The sequence below is a fragment of the Aplidium turbinatum genome, chromosome 5 (genome assembly GCF_918807975.1).
Source record: "Aplidium turbinatum chromosome 5, kaAplTurb1.1, whole genome shotgun sequence".
NCBI lineage: Eukaryota > Metazoa > Chordata > Ascidiacea > Aplousobranchia > Polyclinidae > Aplidium > Aplidium turbinatum.
The window spans coordinates 30856529-30871665 of NC_137476.1; the positions used below are offsets into that span (position 1 = coordinate 30856529).

The following is a 15137-nucleotide window of genomic DNA, read 5'->3' on the forward strand; positions in this document are numbered from 1 at the left end:
TTGACATAGGACAGTTTTCCTTGCGACTCAGCACGTGATATTTTGACCGATCTACTCGAAAGATTTTTGATACAAAGAAAATTAGATGAATTTTTCTGCGTCCAACACCATTGGACAATCTTCCCATTCCTGCTGGCATCCAACCCGCTATGCGTCGCGAAGAAGCCGCTCTGTCGACCGGCATTGGAGCCCAACCATTTTCTCCGCTCCAAGATCTCTGCTCCCCCAAGAGAGCAACCCGGTCGACTGGAATCAAAGAACGCTGGACAAAACAAAATATGGACGTAGCCTACTATTGACAGTGACCTACATAGGCCACAGCACAACTGCTGCAAGAGATATTTTAAAGCTTTTTCGTGCGGCAGCCCAGTAACATATATTATACTGTATTTTACAATTTTACAACCAACATGTTACATCAATAAGCACAAAAACAACTGAAAAGACTTTTTGCTCGTTTGCATCAATTCAATTAACTGTACTGTAAGTTATCGTTGAAGTGCTGCATTCTGCTAGCTCATTTCGACCGCCGGCAATCCAATCTTGAACATTATGATGTTTGATTAGCGCATCACGTGACTGATGTCAAACACAGGCTAACGAAATTTGTCTCCACCACAATGCAAACGCCTGGCATCCTCAAACACTTCTCTTAAAATCGGCATTTTCGAACAAACGAAAACCAGTTTGTACCAGTTTCTAGCATTTTTTTCCTTTTGTTCAACGTACCAATTGAACTTGTACATTGTAAACCTCAAACCAAATACGATAGAACGTTTAATTTACACCAAGTATAAACAATGAACAACCGCCATTGCAGTTCAGTGATGAACAGCGTCAGTTTTACGTACTTTCTGCACATTTTGCAGTGTAGGAAAGTGCGTTTTACATTTCTTGTACCAAAATAAAAAATATATTTAATAAAAGCTCTTTTTCCAATGGCCCAGTTCACCACGTACGCGATAAGCGATATAATGATCTATAAGCAAAAGCAAACTGTTACAAGTTGTCATCAAAGGTTGCGCTAATTTTATACAAACATCCCTTAAAAACCAAGTTTGAAGCAGCGGTATAGACATCGATTCATTGGAAGTATATGCTACCAAGGTAGTGAGTGGGTAGTGAGTACAACACCCATCATTGACAAAGAAATCTTTTCAATGTCATTTCAACCCCCAATGCTGGCCAGGGTCTTCTCCAGCTTCTCTAACACAACATCAGCATGGTGAGATTTGAAGAGGAGACAAGGCCGCATCCGAATGGTTCGTGTTCCACAGAAGCCAACCAGAACACCTAAACAAAATGTAAAATCATGACGCGTGTGTTTTTTTTTCATAAAAAAAAAAAGGTCTCCCAACATGCAGGCACAGTGCCTTTGAGAGGATAATTTGGGTCGGATACGTATATCAATCCCTTCCTTTCCAAAACAAAAACCTTTAAAAACGTAAAACTTCAAAGAGTTCGAAGTGTTTTACTCATTCTTATACAGCCTAAAAAATTTCGGGCTCCTAATTTAATTTCTGCCCGGGGCCAAAGGTACCTCCCCTGTCAACACTTCTGTGCAGGCAACACATTGCACATTACACATCTCTTAGCTGAATGGCTGTAATGATGGTCCAAATCTTGGGCCACAACTTCTCGAAGTATCAATGGATTTGCAGCAAGCAGCAAAAACTCAATTTTTGTTAGTGCAAGCAAACTTTATTGCTTATCAGTACCATTTTGAGCAAGGCGACGGTATAATCGGTCCCTGGTGTCCACATTCTTCACATCAAACGAGATTAAAGTTCCTCTTCCTCTTGAAGATTCCATTAGATGAGGGTAGAGGGTCTCTAACTTCTTCAGGCCTCCAAGCAAGTAGTTTCCCGCTTCAGCAGCATGACTGATCAAGTTTTCTTCTTGGACGACTTGGATCGTCTTGCCTAGGATGAGGAGACGAGCCGGTTCTCCCATCCAGGTGTTGCAAATCCGATAAGCCTGAGGAAAACAGAATCTTAATGCCTAGCACGTAAAAATGTAATGAAACGGAAAGCAATGACTGTTTAATTAAATAATATGATATGCGTTCTTCTACGGTAGTGCAAGCAAACTAAGCTCTGAACTATCACAAGATAGGTGATGGTCTGCTTTTATCTGCTTTTATCTGCTAACTAGGTCCTTTAGTAGAGAACGTGACATTCTAACTGCACACGCAATGAACCGGACTGTCGTCCTTTGATTAACATTTCAAGGCCTGCTTTGCATAGCTAGCAGGTCTCAGTGCTGCTCACATCGCGTTCACATTAATGATGTGGCCCAGTTGGAAAGAAAATTTTAAGGGGGCAAAAACTACTGTTGAAAGGAGGAAAACGTCATTCAACATGAATTACAATGGAATCACAACATTTTTATTGGGGGGGGGGGGCAAGATTTAATTTTGGAGATGATTCCCTCCAAAGCATTTCAGTGGCTACGCCCTTGGCTCACATGACAACACGATCTACTTACGTGTTTCCAACGAAGTTTATCTGAATAATAATATCCTCCGCTTGACATCTTTTTGGCAAATGTCACAATGTCGGGGGCCTCGCATCCCCAGTGCTCGTGCGCCCACCAGCGCCCACTGACACCAACCCCTGTTTGCACTTCGTCACAGATAAACGCGATGTCATGCTGGCAAAACAATGACGTTCAGTTAAACGTAAAAATGAAACCAGAACTTCGTGCAAGTGATGATGAGTGCTTCTTCCAAAAAAAAAAAAACAACTCAACTTTAATATGCTGTGTTGTAGTCCAATGTAAGAAGGATAAGTTTCAATCACAATGTTATTGGAAGACAATGAGCAACAAAAATGAAAGTTTCAACTAAGAGAAAAGTTTGCTTTGATCACTGTGAATATTGAACTGTGAACTATAAGCTTTGAACTGTGAACATAGTAATTTTAACCAAATCTTGAACCAAACCTTGGCGGCAATTTGTCGGAGTTTCCGAAAGAATTCATCTGAGGCATGTCGGTCGCCCCCTTCGGCCTGAATCGGTTCGATGATGAGCCCAGCCACTGGTGACTTTGTACGCCACTGCTGGATGACATCTTCAACTATTTCCAAACAGCGCGCCTAAAAAAAAAACTGCAGACTAAGAGAGGCGTTGCCAACAGATCAAATTCTCTATCCCACACAAGGTTAGAAAAAATAAATAAACTAATATCGCACTTTTTTAGTCTGCATTGTGCGTCTGTATGTTAACTTTCGGAGACGTTCTTTCAAAATCTGCGTATTTGGTAGTGCTGTTTCAGCGTTTATAGGCTTTGCGTTTTGTAGCAGATATTGCATGCTTAATTCACAGTAAGGCACATAACCACTTCTTCATCAAAACAAAGCTTACTTCTTCTTTCGCATTCTCTTCCTTATGCTCTTCGAGTGGATATTTCAAAACCGGAAATGGCGACACTGGCCAGTCAAAGGCGGGAACGTCGAGCTTATGCATGGCTTTAGAGTGTGTAGCAGATAATGTACCAATTGTGCGACCGTGGAAACCACCCTCAAACGACAAGATCGATAAGTTGGCCGCCCCAGGAGCCTTGACAAAGAGAAAATCGATATTAATTTAGTTTTTGAGAAACCTGTCATGGATTACTTAAAAGTGTACTGAGACGTACACACTACACATAGCAAATTGGACAAAAATCTTAAGTATAACGTTTCCCAGGTTACATACAAGTTGCCTATTTTAATTAACTTCTCTGATCTATTTCCAAATTTGAAAACTTGCATCCTTGAAATGTGTTTGTAGTTGAAGGTTACAAGGAAGACAACCAATTGCTTGTCTCAAGTTCAAGCTCAAAATACGATTCTGCTTTCCTAGAATATTTACAGTGTATGATATGCAACAGAATCATCTATCTGAGAATAGAATTAAGGCAATCCATATCAACTTACTTGGTTCTGCATCACTGAAGCATAGGCCTCATCACCTTCAGGGGGAACTTCGAGGCCTCTTTGCTTGCGCATATGCCACATAAAGACATTTTTAAATGCGTTTTCATTCGCACAGCTTCCACATCCCATGGTTACGACCTGGCTGATGCCCTTTGGGGCCACTTGAAGCAGCGTGTTTTTGAGAAGCTTCGGGAAGTCTTGTGAGGGAAACATCCAAGGGACGGAACGGTTGACAAATGTCATCTGTTGAAGCAAGAAATGATTCAACTCTGTTGCTTACACGAATCTTGACATGACGGAAAGCCGACATATCGATATCAAAGCACTCTGAGGAAAGCAGTTGCAAGCAGGAAGGATCCAGCGAGTAGCCTTAGGGTGGGGGATTTCAACAAACACAATAATGTGTAAGGCTATAATAATCCAACCTTGCAAATACACCACGAATAAAGTTACTTTTTTGTGTTTAGGAGAGGGCGATCACCGCAAACGCTCCCCTGGATCCGCCACTGGTTGTAAGAGAGTTGCAACGTTGATCGTTACGTTACATTTCACGTCACGTCACGTTCCACGCAACGTGACTACAATTTAAAACTAATGCAATACGTTCGCCAGCTGATGATGGAACTTACCATTGTGTAAGGATTGTTGCAGACCTGAAGTATTCCTGAATGATTGTAGCCTGAAATAGTGAATGTAACTGAAGTTGGGCTGCCTAGCCACACAGATTAAACCTAAATTGTTTGATAAATGTGGTCTTACTAGGGATTGTAGATCATAATGTACTGTCCGTAAACCCTAATTAATGGTGTGCAAGATTTATAAACCGTAATGAGAAAAACGATATGAAAAATCGAAGATGAGCTCTAATTAGCTATGGCTCCTAGTCTACTAGTCCAGTCCAAAGGCTACTAGTCCAAAAGCGGGGTTTGGGGAGACTTTAAAGAACACAACCGTAACAAATGACAAAACTACTCTACTTACCTAAAGGCAATGACGCAATCTGCTGAAAGCAGTCAAGCAGAACGTTCCCATCAGCGTCAACCAGATAGTTTCCTCTGCTTTTTTCGAAATCACAAAAGAGAGAAACACCGGCTGTGTTCTGCATGATGGGATTGTTGATTTTAGTTTATTTGTTGATACACAATTGTCATTATGTATAAACAAAGTTTCTTACCATTGATCGTCGAAAAAGAAACGTGGAAATTCAAAAATGGATGAATCCTACACACCACTCTGTGCGTTGTGAAGAAAACATGGAGCAAATGGACTTCATTGTTTCTTTTCACAACGATAGTGATATAATGGGCAGTAGGTGGTAATAATATGATCAGTGACAAACCTTTAACGAACTGGCAGGGCCGCCGCAGTTCGTTTCTAAAGTGTTGAAAAGACAAAATTTCCAGGGTGCAAAATGTGGCTTCAAAAAGGCTCGGGGTTGGCTTAGGGGGGTGGGGGCCTAGCCATTAGATAAATTTTGACAATTCTTTTTTGTTTTGTTGCAAACGTTGCATTTGTATTAATTTTACGTGGCATGCGACGTGGTGCAGCATCTTCCACTTAGGCTACGCCACAATATTCATTCGCTAAAGTTTGTGGCTTTATTATCACGTTTGGTAACAAAAACTAACGAAGCAAATGATTTTAAAACTCTTTTTTCCGTAATCGTTTGTTCTTTTTATATTGTTGTAAGTAGATATAGCGTACGCGTCTTTCTCCACAGCTGATCAAAGGAGTAAGAAGTTGAGGTTTAACTTTTAATTTTCATGCCTTTCATCTATAGCTCAGCTTGCAGAATGGGTCCTGCAGTGTCCACAAACGTTGAATCAATGCAGAAAGAGAGATTTTTCCAGTTAGGAAAGCTTCCCTAGCCTAAAATTCATCCTTTTAATGCAACGTCTGCTGACAGTGATTCGATGTTGAAAAGGAACGGTTTGCTACTTCTGAGAGTATCTCTTATCTTATCCAAGCTAGCAAATCGTCCTTTTTACGTTGATTCAATGTGTAGAGACGCTAGCTTGGATATGACTTCCCACTTTAGAATGAGTCAGGTAATTGACACGTTGTTTTTTCTAGCTGCTGATGAAACAACGGGCAAAGTCAAACCTATCACGTTGATCTTACGTTTGTAGAGATTAAAAACACATAAGAATATACGGAATCTTTCAAATCGGATCAGTCCACATCCTATCTCATTGTGGCCTTTGTTAACTAAGTGTTTGGAACTCTCAAGTTACCATTGATAGGACAATAAACCTATCAACATTAATTTCCATTGAGGCTTTTCCAACTTATCCGAGGCTAACGTCAAATTCTATTTGAATAAGCTGAAGATAGTGATTCTTTAATTAAAATAAGAAATTGGACTGTTATGCAAACACCAACATTCGATGAATGCAAATTTGCAGCTAACTTCGACTGTGATACTGTACAGACAAGGTTAAAATTGAAATTTTTTTGACAGACCTTCAAGTAAACGTGGCAAATTTAAGGTTAAATGTTACAAAAATATTTTAACAGAAGTAAAAACTGCTCTGGAAAATGTTCTCAGAGTAACAACTAAGAAAAACTTCAATGTCAGAACTTTGTGAAGACACCGCTTAAAGATAAATTGACTAATAACTCACTTGAATCTGGTCAGTCTCTGCAAGAAGAGCCTGAAACAAAAGCGGTACTTCAAACTTATGTAGTTTTTAAGGTTTCTGCCTACCGGATGGCCTGTTTCTTCACTAAGTCACATGGAACGAATAAAAATACAAGAAAGACAGAAAATAACGTCAAATGCAGTTACTATTGTGCAAATAAATGAACCTTTTAATTATTCAATATTATAGATTTTTCTTTGCTTAGCTATCCTCTCATACAACCTTGTATCTAAGAACAGGATGTGGAGAAATGATAAAATTTATTCGACTTTACAGTGAAACTACATCAAGTTGAAAGGGGCATCGTTTTATTTTTCCCTTCTTTTGTGACAATGAAGAAATTGAACTGAACATAAAAACGGTTTTACAGAAGGTTTTAAACAGTTAAAGTGGGTTTTGTAATACATTAGATGACGTTTAAAGGTAGATATCAAATACATTTTTGGCATTTAATACATTTTATAAAATTAAACATCTGCAGAAACTTTATGCGCAGTGATATAAGTTGTGAGTAAAATTTATGTTTCTCAAATAAAACGATAAAAGTCGGGTCCATGCACCAGGCGATGACGACAGTCTACAAGTAAATATATATTTTATGCATAACAAGATTTTTAGCAAGTATAAACAAAAAACAAAAGAAATAAATACAGAAGATTAACAAGGCTGTCACTCTTGACCAATGGGGTCCGGTGCGGAGCGACAATTTGCGAAATGGTTCTTCTTTGCTGAGACCCAAGTAAGCGAGTGAGCATATTAGTCGTTAGGCCGCTACCGCTGCAAAGAAAGTCTTTAAGATTGACCTATTCTAAGATAACTAAAAAACAACAACAACACAAAAATATACATATTTTTAAACGATACAAGTGTATAGATTTAGATAGTACGTATAGGCGTGGTTTCCAAATTGCTGTAGATTAAGAAAACATTTCCTTTGTCAGAAAAGCAGAAGTTAACTGCTACACTTTAAAATTTAACAAGCTGCTCAATTCCATTATACACAAACACTACTGTATAGTGTATTCCCCATACAGCTATAAAATTTTAGCCCTTTAAAGTGTGGTAGTGTAGGTAATTGAAGAAAAAGAAGTGTAGGTATAGACAAGAAGAAAAGAAAGTCATATGCATTTACACATGCCTTTTATCAGTATTCTTGGTCAAGAAACAAAAATGTTCCTTCATCGAGCATCGATCTTGCGACCTTCTGAGCAGCAGAGGTATGATGGCACCAAGACACAGTGACAAGGCAGACATTTTGAGCACAATATTTGCAAAGCCAGGTGTAGTTACAAACGCTAACCAATTCTTGTCATAACTATAGTCCTAATTTGTTTTGACATGCTTTTGGTTCAAAAGCTCTGATACCTTGACCCAAACTTGAAAGTTGTTGTCTGTAGTTAAAGTTAGAACAGCGCTATGGCGTCGGAATCAAATATCGGACACAGGAAGTTATTGACCCCGTCTGCGTAGCCCTGTCCTAGGGTATGACGTTGGACCCAAAGTATCCGAGCGAACAATGAGGAGTCAAGCTTGAGGAGTGACGTTACATCAGGGTCCGCCCAAATCCTTCCTGCTTCACAGGCCTGGGTTTTATAGTTTTTCAAATCACTCCCTTACAGGCTACCTAATTCCAACTCTTTCTCAAAAGACAACTTTATTTTACAAACGTAGCAGTCGACAGTTGAGAAACGCACATGTTACTTCACAGAAGAGTAAATGATATACGTTGTAACAGCGTTGACAATGTTGTCAAGATGTATACAATGAAAATTTGACGATTGCTGAAAAACGAGCAGAAATTGAAAACACAAGGAGACTTCAGAAATAAAAAATACCGAGCAACATTTTATGTTTATAATATAAAACGTCTTTATATACATATTTTTGTATCTTACTTACTACAAAATGTTAACTATCTCTCACCTTGAAGATACAAGTACAAAAGTACAATTCATTAAATTTTGAATAGAAAGAAACTAATAAACATTTTACCTTGCTCTTTGGCCCAGGCAAATCCGTGTGAACTGCTGGGCCCATTTTTGTATCTTCGCTTTTGCTCAATGGGCTAGTTTGCTGGGATCTTTGGCCTAAAAAGAGATACAAGTTTTAGAAGAAATTGAAAAGTTAGTTTTAGTTTTAAAAATTGGACGACTTAAAGCTGCAAATGGATTTATTGTCAAAACTCATCATTTCTAATGAATAGTGGAATATTTCAGTGCCTTTCTTTGACCTCTTCCAACCAAACAAATCAGTGTATTCTTACATCAATACATCGTCTGCAGAAGTTTATTCAATGAAAAAAAGGACCATATGGACGACAACCTGACAGTTTTCTGGTGTAATGTGTCAAGGCAAAATAAACAAATGTGAAATTAGTGACTGACAGAAAAAAATGTTTTGTTGTTGTAGAGACAAAAATGTTTCATTTTGAAATAATTTTCTAAGTGAAGAATTTCGTTTTGATCAAAAAGTACCTTTTACAGGATGAGTTTTCGTTTCGACTAAGAAAATTCCTATGGTACCGTTGCAGGCAAAATCAATTTCCAGATAGCTGGGAATTTCAAGCATTTTCTTATCACAGTCTCAGCAGCCCTTATCTGTTTGAAGCAATCTTCCATCTATGGCAGGCATGTGCAACCTTTTTTACTCGCGGGCCAAATATGAAACTTTGCATGATATTTAGAAGAAAATTTGTTATCATTTTCTAATGAAAGTAAGTTATTGCGTAAAAACAAGACCGAAATGCGCAAGTCAACAGAGATTGATGGTGTTGCGCAACGTCAAAAGTGAAACTTTTATGTGTATAACGTTGTAAGGTAATTTACACTAATGAAAGAGGTGTAGGGTTTCACCGTCAGAGAAGGTTTTCTGTACACCGTGCCTTGTCATTACAATTTTTGTTTCCAGAGACCTAAAAACTTTCCCAAAATGGTGGTGGCATACTTTCTGTACTACAAGAGCAATACTGTGGCGAAGTTTTACCGGGAATTTAGTAAGCTTACTTACTCATTATGTCTCCGGTTTTCACGCAACCATTATCTTGAAGGCAAAAAAAAAAAGAAATTGGGAATAACGGAATATTGACTACAGCAAAACATCCTAAATATCATGCCCAAAAGCTAGTTGAAAAAAAAGCAATGTAGCCTACACTTGCTTTGATGTTATGATAAGGTGCTATTCACAAAGTTTTTACGATTCATTCCGCGCTTCCCTCAGCCTGATTCTACCGCCAATGCTGGAAGCAATGAGATATAGTTTGAGATGGCTGGTAGGCCTATACGCAGGGGTGTGCAACCTTTGTTACAGGAGGGCCAGATATAAATAATTGGGTGAAACCGCGGGCCGCACGTTTATTTAACATATGATTTCTAGTAGTTGCAGGCACAAAAGAGTATATAGTCTTTTTGTCATTCATGTTATTCTTATATTAGGGGTTATCTCCTTCCAGAAATAATAAGTTAGGACGCATAAATTTCTGAAGAAAACTGCTATTCAAATTTATTGTCACACTGTCTTTAAACGAGCTCAGTGAGAAGTTTGCAGCTGGCTTCTTTTCCTGACGGCTTTTTCCAAATTTACTTTAATGGAAGTGATCGCAATTCGAAGTCCATTTTTCAAGTGTTGGTCTGTCAGAACCGATCAATAGGGAGATTTCATGACGCCCGTTTTAGAAAAAAATGTTCGCACAAATACGTTGAGCCAAAAAGTGCCATTTTTGAAGCCATGGATTTTTGAAATGTGGAAAGTCATCTTAGTTGAAATGTTTTCGGTAAAAATCGCCAAGATTCATTTTTAAATACTTTGCTTTCAAATCCTTTTTCTCTTGAAGATCAATCAGTTCAAGTTGGATATCAGCTGGTGCTTTGTCAATGTCCGTGTTTAATGGCGAAGAGAATATATCAAACAAATGTTCATGAGATTTGAAGTCCTTGAAACGAGCCAAAAATTCATACAACAATTTTTCAAATTTAGTTTTCTTCTCTGGATGCATTCCATAGTCTCTCAAAGTTGGAAAGTGGAAAAGACGTCCTGTCTGTATGTGAGCTTTCCAAAGTCGTACTTTGTTCATAATGGCTTTTATGTGACCATACATTTTTAGAAATAATTGATTAAACTACCATTCAACGTTTTATAGGCAGAGAAAACTTTTTCTCGAACCGTAGAAAATTTCATGATCAGATCACCGCTTCAATGCGTGATGGAAAGCTACAGATAAATCTGCATCTGGCATTACAGAGTGCAAAAAACAGTGTTGCAGAACGCGTTTTCGAATATTAAATTCTCATCAGTGCAACTACGTTTATGAACGCAATAACAACGGTTAACTTTAAACTCAATACAATACATTACAAACATTATAAGGACATATTCTCAGTGTTCAATTGAATATTAATAAATCCAGAGACATCAGAATAGAAAATTAAATACAATGGATTGGCGGTGGCCGGTGGGAGACTTCTAAAATGGTTAACAGAAGGTGCGAAATCTACAATATTCCACTCCACAATGAATTGTTCAAACGTACCAGACTAAACTAAATTACCGTATAAACATGTTTCGCGGGCCGCACACAATTCAAAATTGGCACATCTTCGCGGGCCACATAATTTTTCTTCGCGGGCCACATTTGGCCCGCGGGCCGCACGTTGCACACCCATGATCTATAGAATAATCGTTGTGCCACCAATACTTTGCTATATCCCACTATTCCTTAGTTAGGCAACCGGCTAGGAAATAGCCTACATCGCAACGTTTGAAGACATTGAATCAATGCAAAATAACAAATTTTTGCTTGCTGAAAAACGCACTTAAAGTTGAGGTTCCCACAGAAAAACGGACGTTTATTTCAGAATTGTTTGTTGGATGGATGTACGAGTATGCAACATATACCATGTTTTTAACTAACAAATATAAATTTATGAGAACATTTTGCAGAAACCCATGAGAACTAAAATTTGAAAATGCGCGTCAACTGTGAAAATTCAAAACCCAAATTCTGCTCTTACGGAATCTAGGTCACGCTTCCCCACAAATGCCATTCTCACAGAATTTAGCTCACCACATTCGTATTTCTGAAGCGATATAACTGTGTAACGTAACCGGTTTCGCTTTCATAACTCTCATGATAGGCTATTACTGATAAAAAGGTTCCCGAATAAGAACTTGTAAAATTGATTAATAATAAATATATTTAATATTATATTTAACTTGTTTAATTTTTGTAGGTAGCCTAATCAAACCCCAAAACAGACTAAATTATACTTTTAACAACTAAAAGACAGCTTCAGATAGCCAAAACCCTACAAGTACACGAACATAGAGCTATACATTACATAGTTACATACCGTACTGCTCATAAATTTGTCTAACATGACTTTTAAAACAGAAGAAAGCTTTGTAGAAGTTGTTCAATACCAAAGATTGCTGTGAAATAATTTACATTTTACCAGGGTTCATCTACCTTTCGCAATGTAAAATACGTTTTTAAAACAAAAACTGCTTTGTAACAATGCTAGTGTTTGGGAGAATGTGCAGCTGCTAAGACTGGAAATAAAGTACGGCATGGCCTTTTAAAGCAACGGAACTGAAAAATATTTATATTGCTGCAAAATTTTATTTTGGACAAATGAAACTCATTTCGAAGCTCTAAAAGCCATTGGAAACAAAATATCTGAAAATTCCGGTTTGTTTCCAAACAGAATTAGGTTCCGTTTCGAAAAACCTAGCAAAAATCTCACTAAAACAACATTTAACACTTACCAGCAATGCATAACCGATTGAAATTTTTTCCCAACAAAGTAGAGAAACGAACCTTTGCGAACATTTTCGACGACGGAAATTCCAAAGAAAGTTTACGAACTCTTGTGAAACACAACTCACTGTATACTACAACCACACGTTTTCCAAACTGTGGATTTGAGAACTGCGGTTTGTTTATGGCAAGCAGGTTCTTTTTTCTTTTTTCCCTCTTCTGCTGACGTCGTCGTTTTTGTTAAATCCCAAACATACAGATCGCCAACTTCTCACAACACACTGTAGTTTTGCCACGACGTAAGCTAAGTTTTTGTGAGGTGTTCCACAAATTATCTTCAATAAAAAGTTTTTCTTGGCATTAAAAAATTGAAAAACGACTGAATGTAGGCCTAATCTTATCGCGAATGTAGTGTTTGAATGAAAAGTTTCTAAACAGACAACTGGATTAGTCAGATTCTTGAAGACACCTTATCTTGGGGACAACATGGTTGGAACGCTTGGTGAATCTAATCAAAAATAAAGAGCCCAGAATGGAGATACTAAACTCATTTTGAAAACTAACTGTTTAACGTTAATAACGGCAAATACTTTAACTGCACGTTTAATAGCACTGAAGAAGAAAATAGGGTGGCGATTGACAAGTAGAACGTATGGTCGTCTCGTTGTCTCCCTGTCGGTATGGGAACTTGTGTAACTTTTGTACTGTGTATATTGCATATTTCAAACATGTACCTATGTTCCTGTTACTGACAAATAAAACATTAATTGATTGATTGAAAATAGTTTAGTTTTTGAAACGTTTGCTGAATGAAACATTTTCTTTCACAACGTCGCTTATACCGTCCACAATAGTTAAATCAATGTAAAACGAGTCATTTCACAAGATGGGAGAACTAGAGACCCAGACGACTCCAGACGCTGAGTTGAATCAAGTGAAAAGGCTGATTTCCTGTTTAGGGTCCTTTCTCAAACCAGGTTCAATCCGCTTTGGAATATCTTATGCCTTTGAAAGTTGAAACCACATTTTTGCGCTGAGATTTTTTAAAAGCCTAGCAGTCATCAAACGCCAGCCTAGCAGTCATCAAACGCCAGCCTAGCAGTCATCAAACACCAGCCACTTCACTCGTGGAGTCGTGGTCTTCAAAATGTAGCTGTTTTATTGATAGATATTTCATGTTTTTTAGGCAGTGATGCAGCGAATTGTTGCACGATCTGCAGCATTGAGCAGCAGCAGTTGGTATAAACCAGTTCGATCTGGTTTTGAAAACAGTAGAGTAATGAGATGATCGCTATTTTGATTTTATTTTGTCCCATTTGACTTTTTAAGTAGGACAGAGTAGAAACTCCTACATTTGCCACCATACAATGCTGAAACGTGTATTTTTTTTGTGTTTTAACATTGATTTGATGTGTGGTGGATGAGATTTCAGTAGTTGCCACGCAAATCCACCTCACAAACAAACCAGAAAAGTTGTGTTGTAACATCGAAATTCGTTTCTCAGCAGAAAACCCACAGTTATGTAAACACTATAGGCCTACATTGGAACAAAACAGGTTCTCTTAAATACTGTAGATCTCTTAAATCATATTGGTTTTGAGCCATAATGTTTTTCAGTGAAATGGGAGGTTAGCCAAACAGCTTCTCTTTTGGTCCATGCATCTCTTAAATCTCTCTTAAAAGTATGTTTTGCGATGAAATATGTGTTCTTTTTGGATACAGTAGATTTTAATATTTAACTCAACTAGACAAACAAAAGTCAGTGTGAAACGAGTGCAGAAAGGTAATCCCATTCACAAATGACGTGTCTGTACAAAATTTTAAAAGTCAAGGATGGCATTTAGACTATTGGTGTTTGCTCGTTCCAAGCGCATAAGTTGATTTCAACAAAAAAGCCCATGTTCTTGTTTCATTTTGCTTTCACACCCCTTGTTTCAAACACCCGTTTCTAGCAATAGTTAAAATGCAAAAGCAAAAAAAATAACAATATTGTTCTTATTGCTTCATTGGAGTTTCGGACGTTCAGAGAACGCGCATTGTTATGATGCGCAAAACGTCAGTGAAGAAATAAACCAACTCACAAGTTTCTGTTTTCACTTTCTCATTTATCAGATGATCTTTGCCATTATTTCTAAAGTCTGCAAGATCGAGTAGAAAAGGATCGGGATGGATGTTTAAACCACAGACTGTCAGTCTTTTGTAATATTCCATACCTACACTCAACGATAATTTTTATAGTCTTGGTTTGGTTTTGAATCTTTATCCTCGGACTGACAAAGCCTGATAGATTTTCGTGGTAGTTTCGCATACTTGTAGAGGCTTTCGACACAGGGCCGGTTACCGAGATCGGCAGAGTAAAGTTTTCGATTGTTGAAGTCTTGTTGCCGGGGAATTATTCCATCCATTAGATGCCGCTGAATGGAGAGCAGTCCTTAGAATGCGCTGCTCAAGCGCACATCACGAGAGTCGAACCAGCGCCGCTTGATCATGAAGCTTGTTGTTGAATACAAAATATAATAGAACAGACAATGACCATTCGGTCAGTGTCATTGCCACTGTTTGTGGAAGGTCGTGGTTCGATTTCAGGTCAGGTCATAATACCTCAGGTAGGCGTTGAAGCAGCACTGAACACAGGGTGACAATAGCTAGTACCCCTGTAACTGTAAAATCCGTGAATTTTCAGAATAGCACTGTTGGTGGCGTGTGTCTCCTGTAGAAGAATAGCCGTTACTTGGTTGGCCTTCACTATTTGTTCTAAGATGTCGATTTTAGACTTGTTCAGGCCTTCCACATTCAACTGCAGTAAGGTGATGCCTTCCCATACG

At 38.2% G+C, this 15137-nt stretch overlaps 1 protein-coding gene across 1 annotated transcript; it reads right to left on the reverse strand.

Annotated features, from left to right (window-relative positions):
- Positions 1 to 370: 370 nt before the first annotated feature.
- Positions 371 to 12459, reverse strand: LOC145770224 (4-aminobutyrate aminotransferase, mitochondrial-like). Its single transcript, XM_082581818.1, has 11 exons — positions 12321 to 12459; positions 8553 to 8647; positions 6543 to 6572; positions 4900 to 5017; positions 4548 to 4597; positions 3919 to 4161; positions 3365 to 3559; positions 2944 to 3096; positions 2488 to 2652; positions 1719 to 1977; positions 371 to 1293 (listed from the first exon to the last, which is right to left on the reverse strand). Exons 1-11 carry the CDS (start codon positions 12382 to 12384, stop codon positions 1169 to 1171), a joined length of 1497 nt encoding a protein of 498 aa, XP_082437944.1. The 5' UTR covers positions 12385 to 12459; the 3' UTR covers positions 371 to 1168.
- Between the last annotated feature and the right edge of the window lie 2678 nt (positions 12460 to 15137).

Excerpts from the sequence above, each read along its gene's own strand:
- LOC145770224 (XM_082581818.1), bottom strand. The coding sequence starts at position 12,384 with ATGTTCGCAAAGGTTCGTTTCTCTACTTTGTTGGGAAAAAATTTCAAT. Across the intron at positions 3,097-3,364 it reads AAGAGAATGCGAAAGAAGAA|GCGCGCTGTTTGGAAATAGT; the intron begins GTAAGCTTTGTT and ends TTTTTTTTTTAG. Across the intron at positions 1,978-2,487 it reads ATAAACTTCGTTGGAAACAC|GCTTATCGGATTTGCAACAC; the intron begins GTAAGTAGATCG and ends TGTTTTCCTCAG.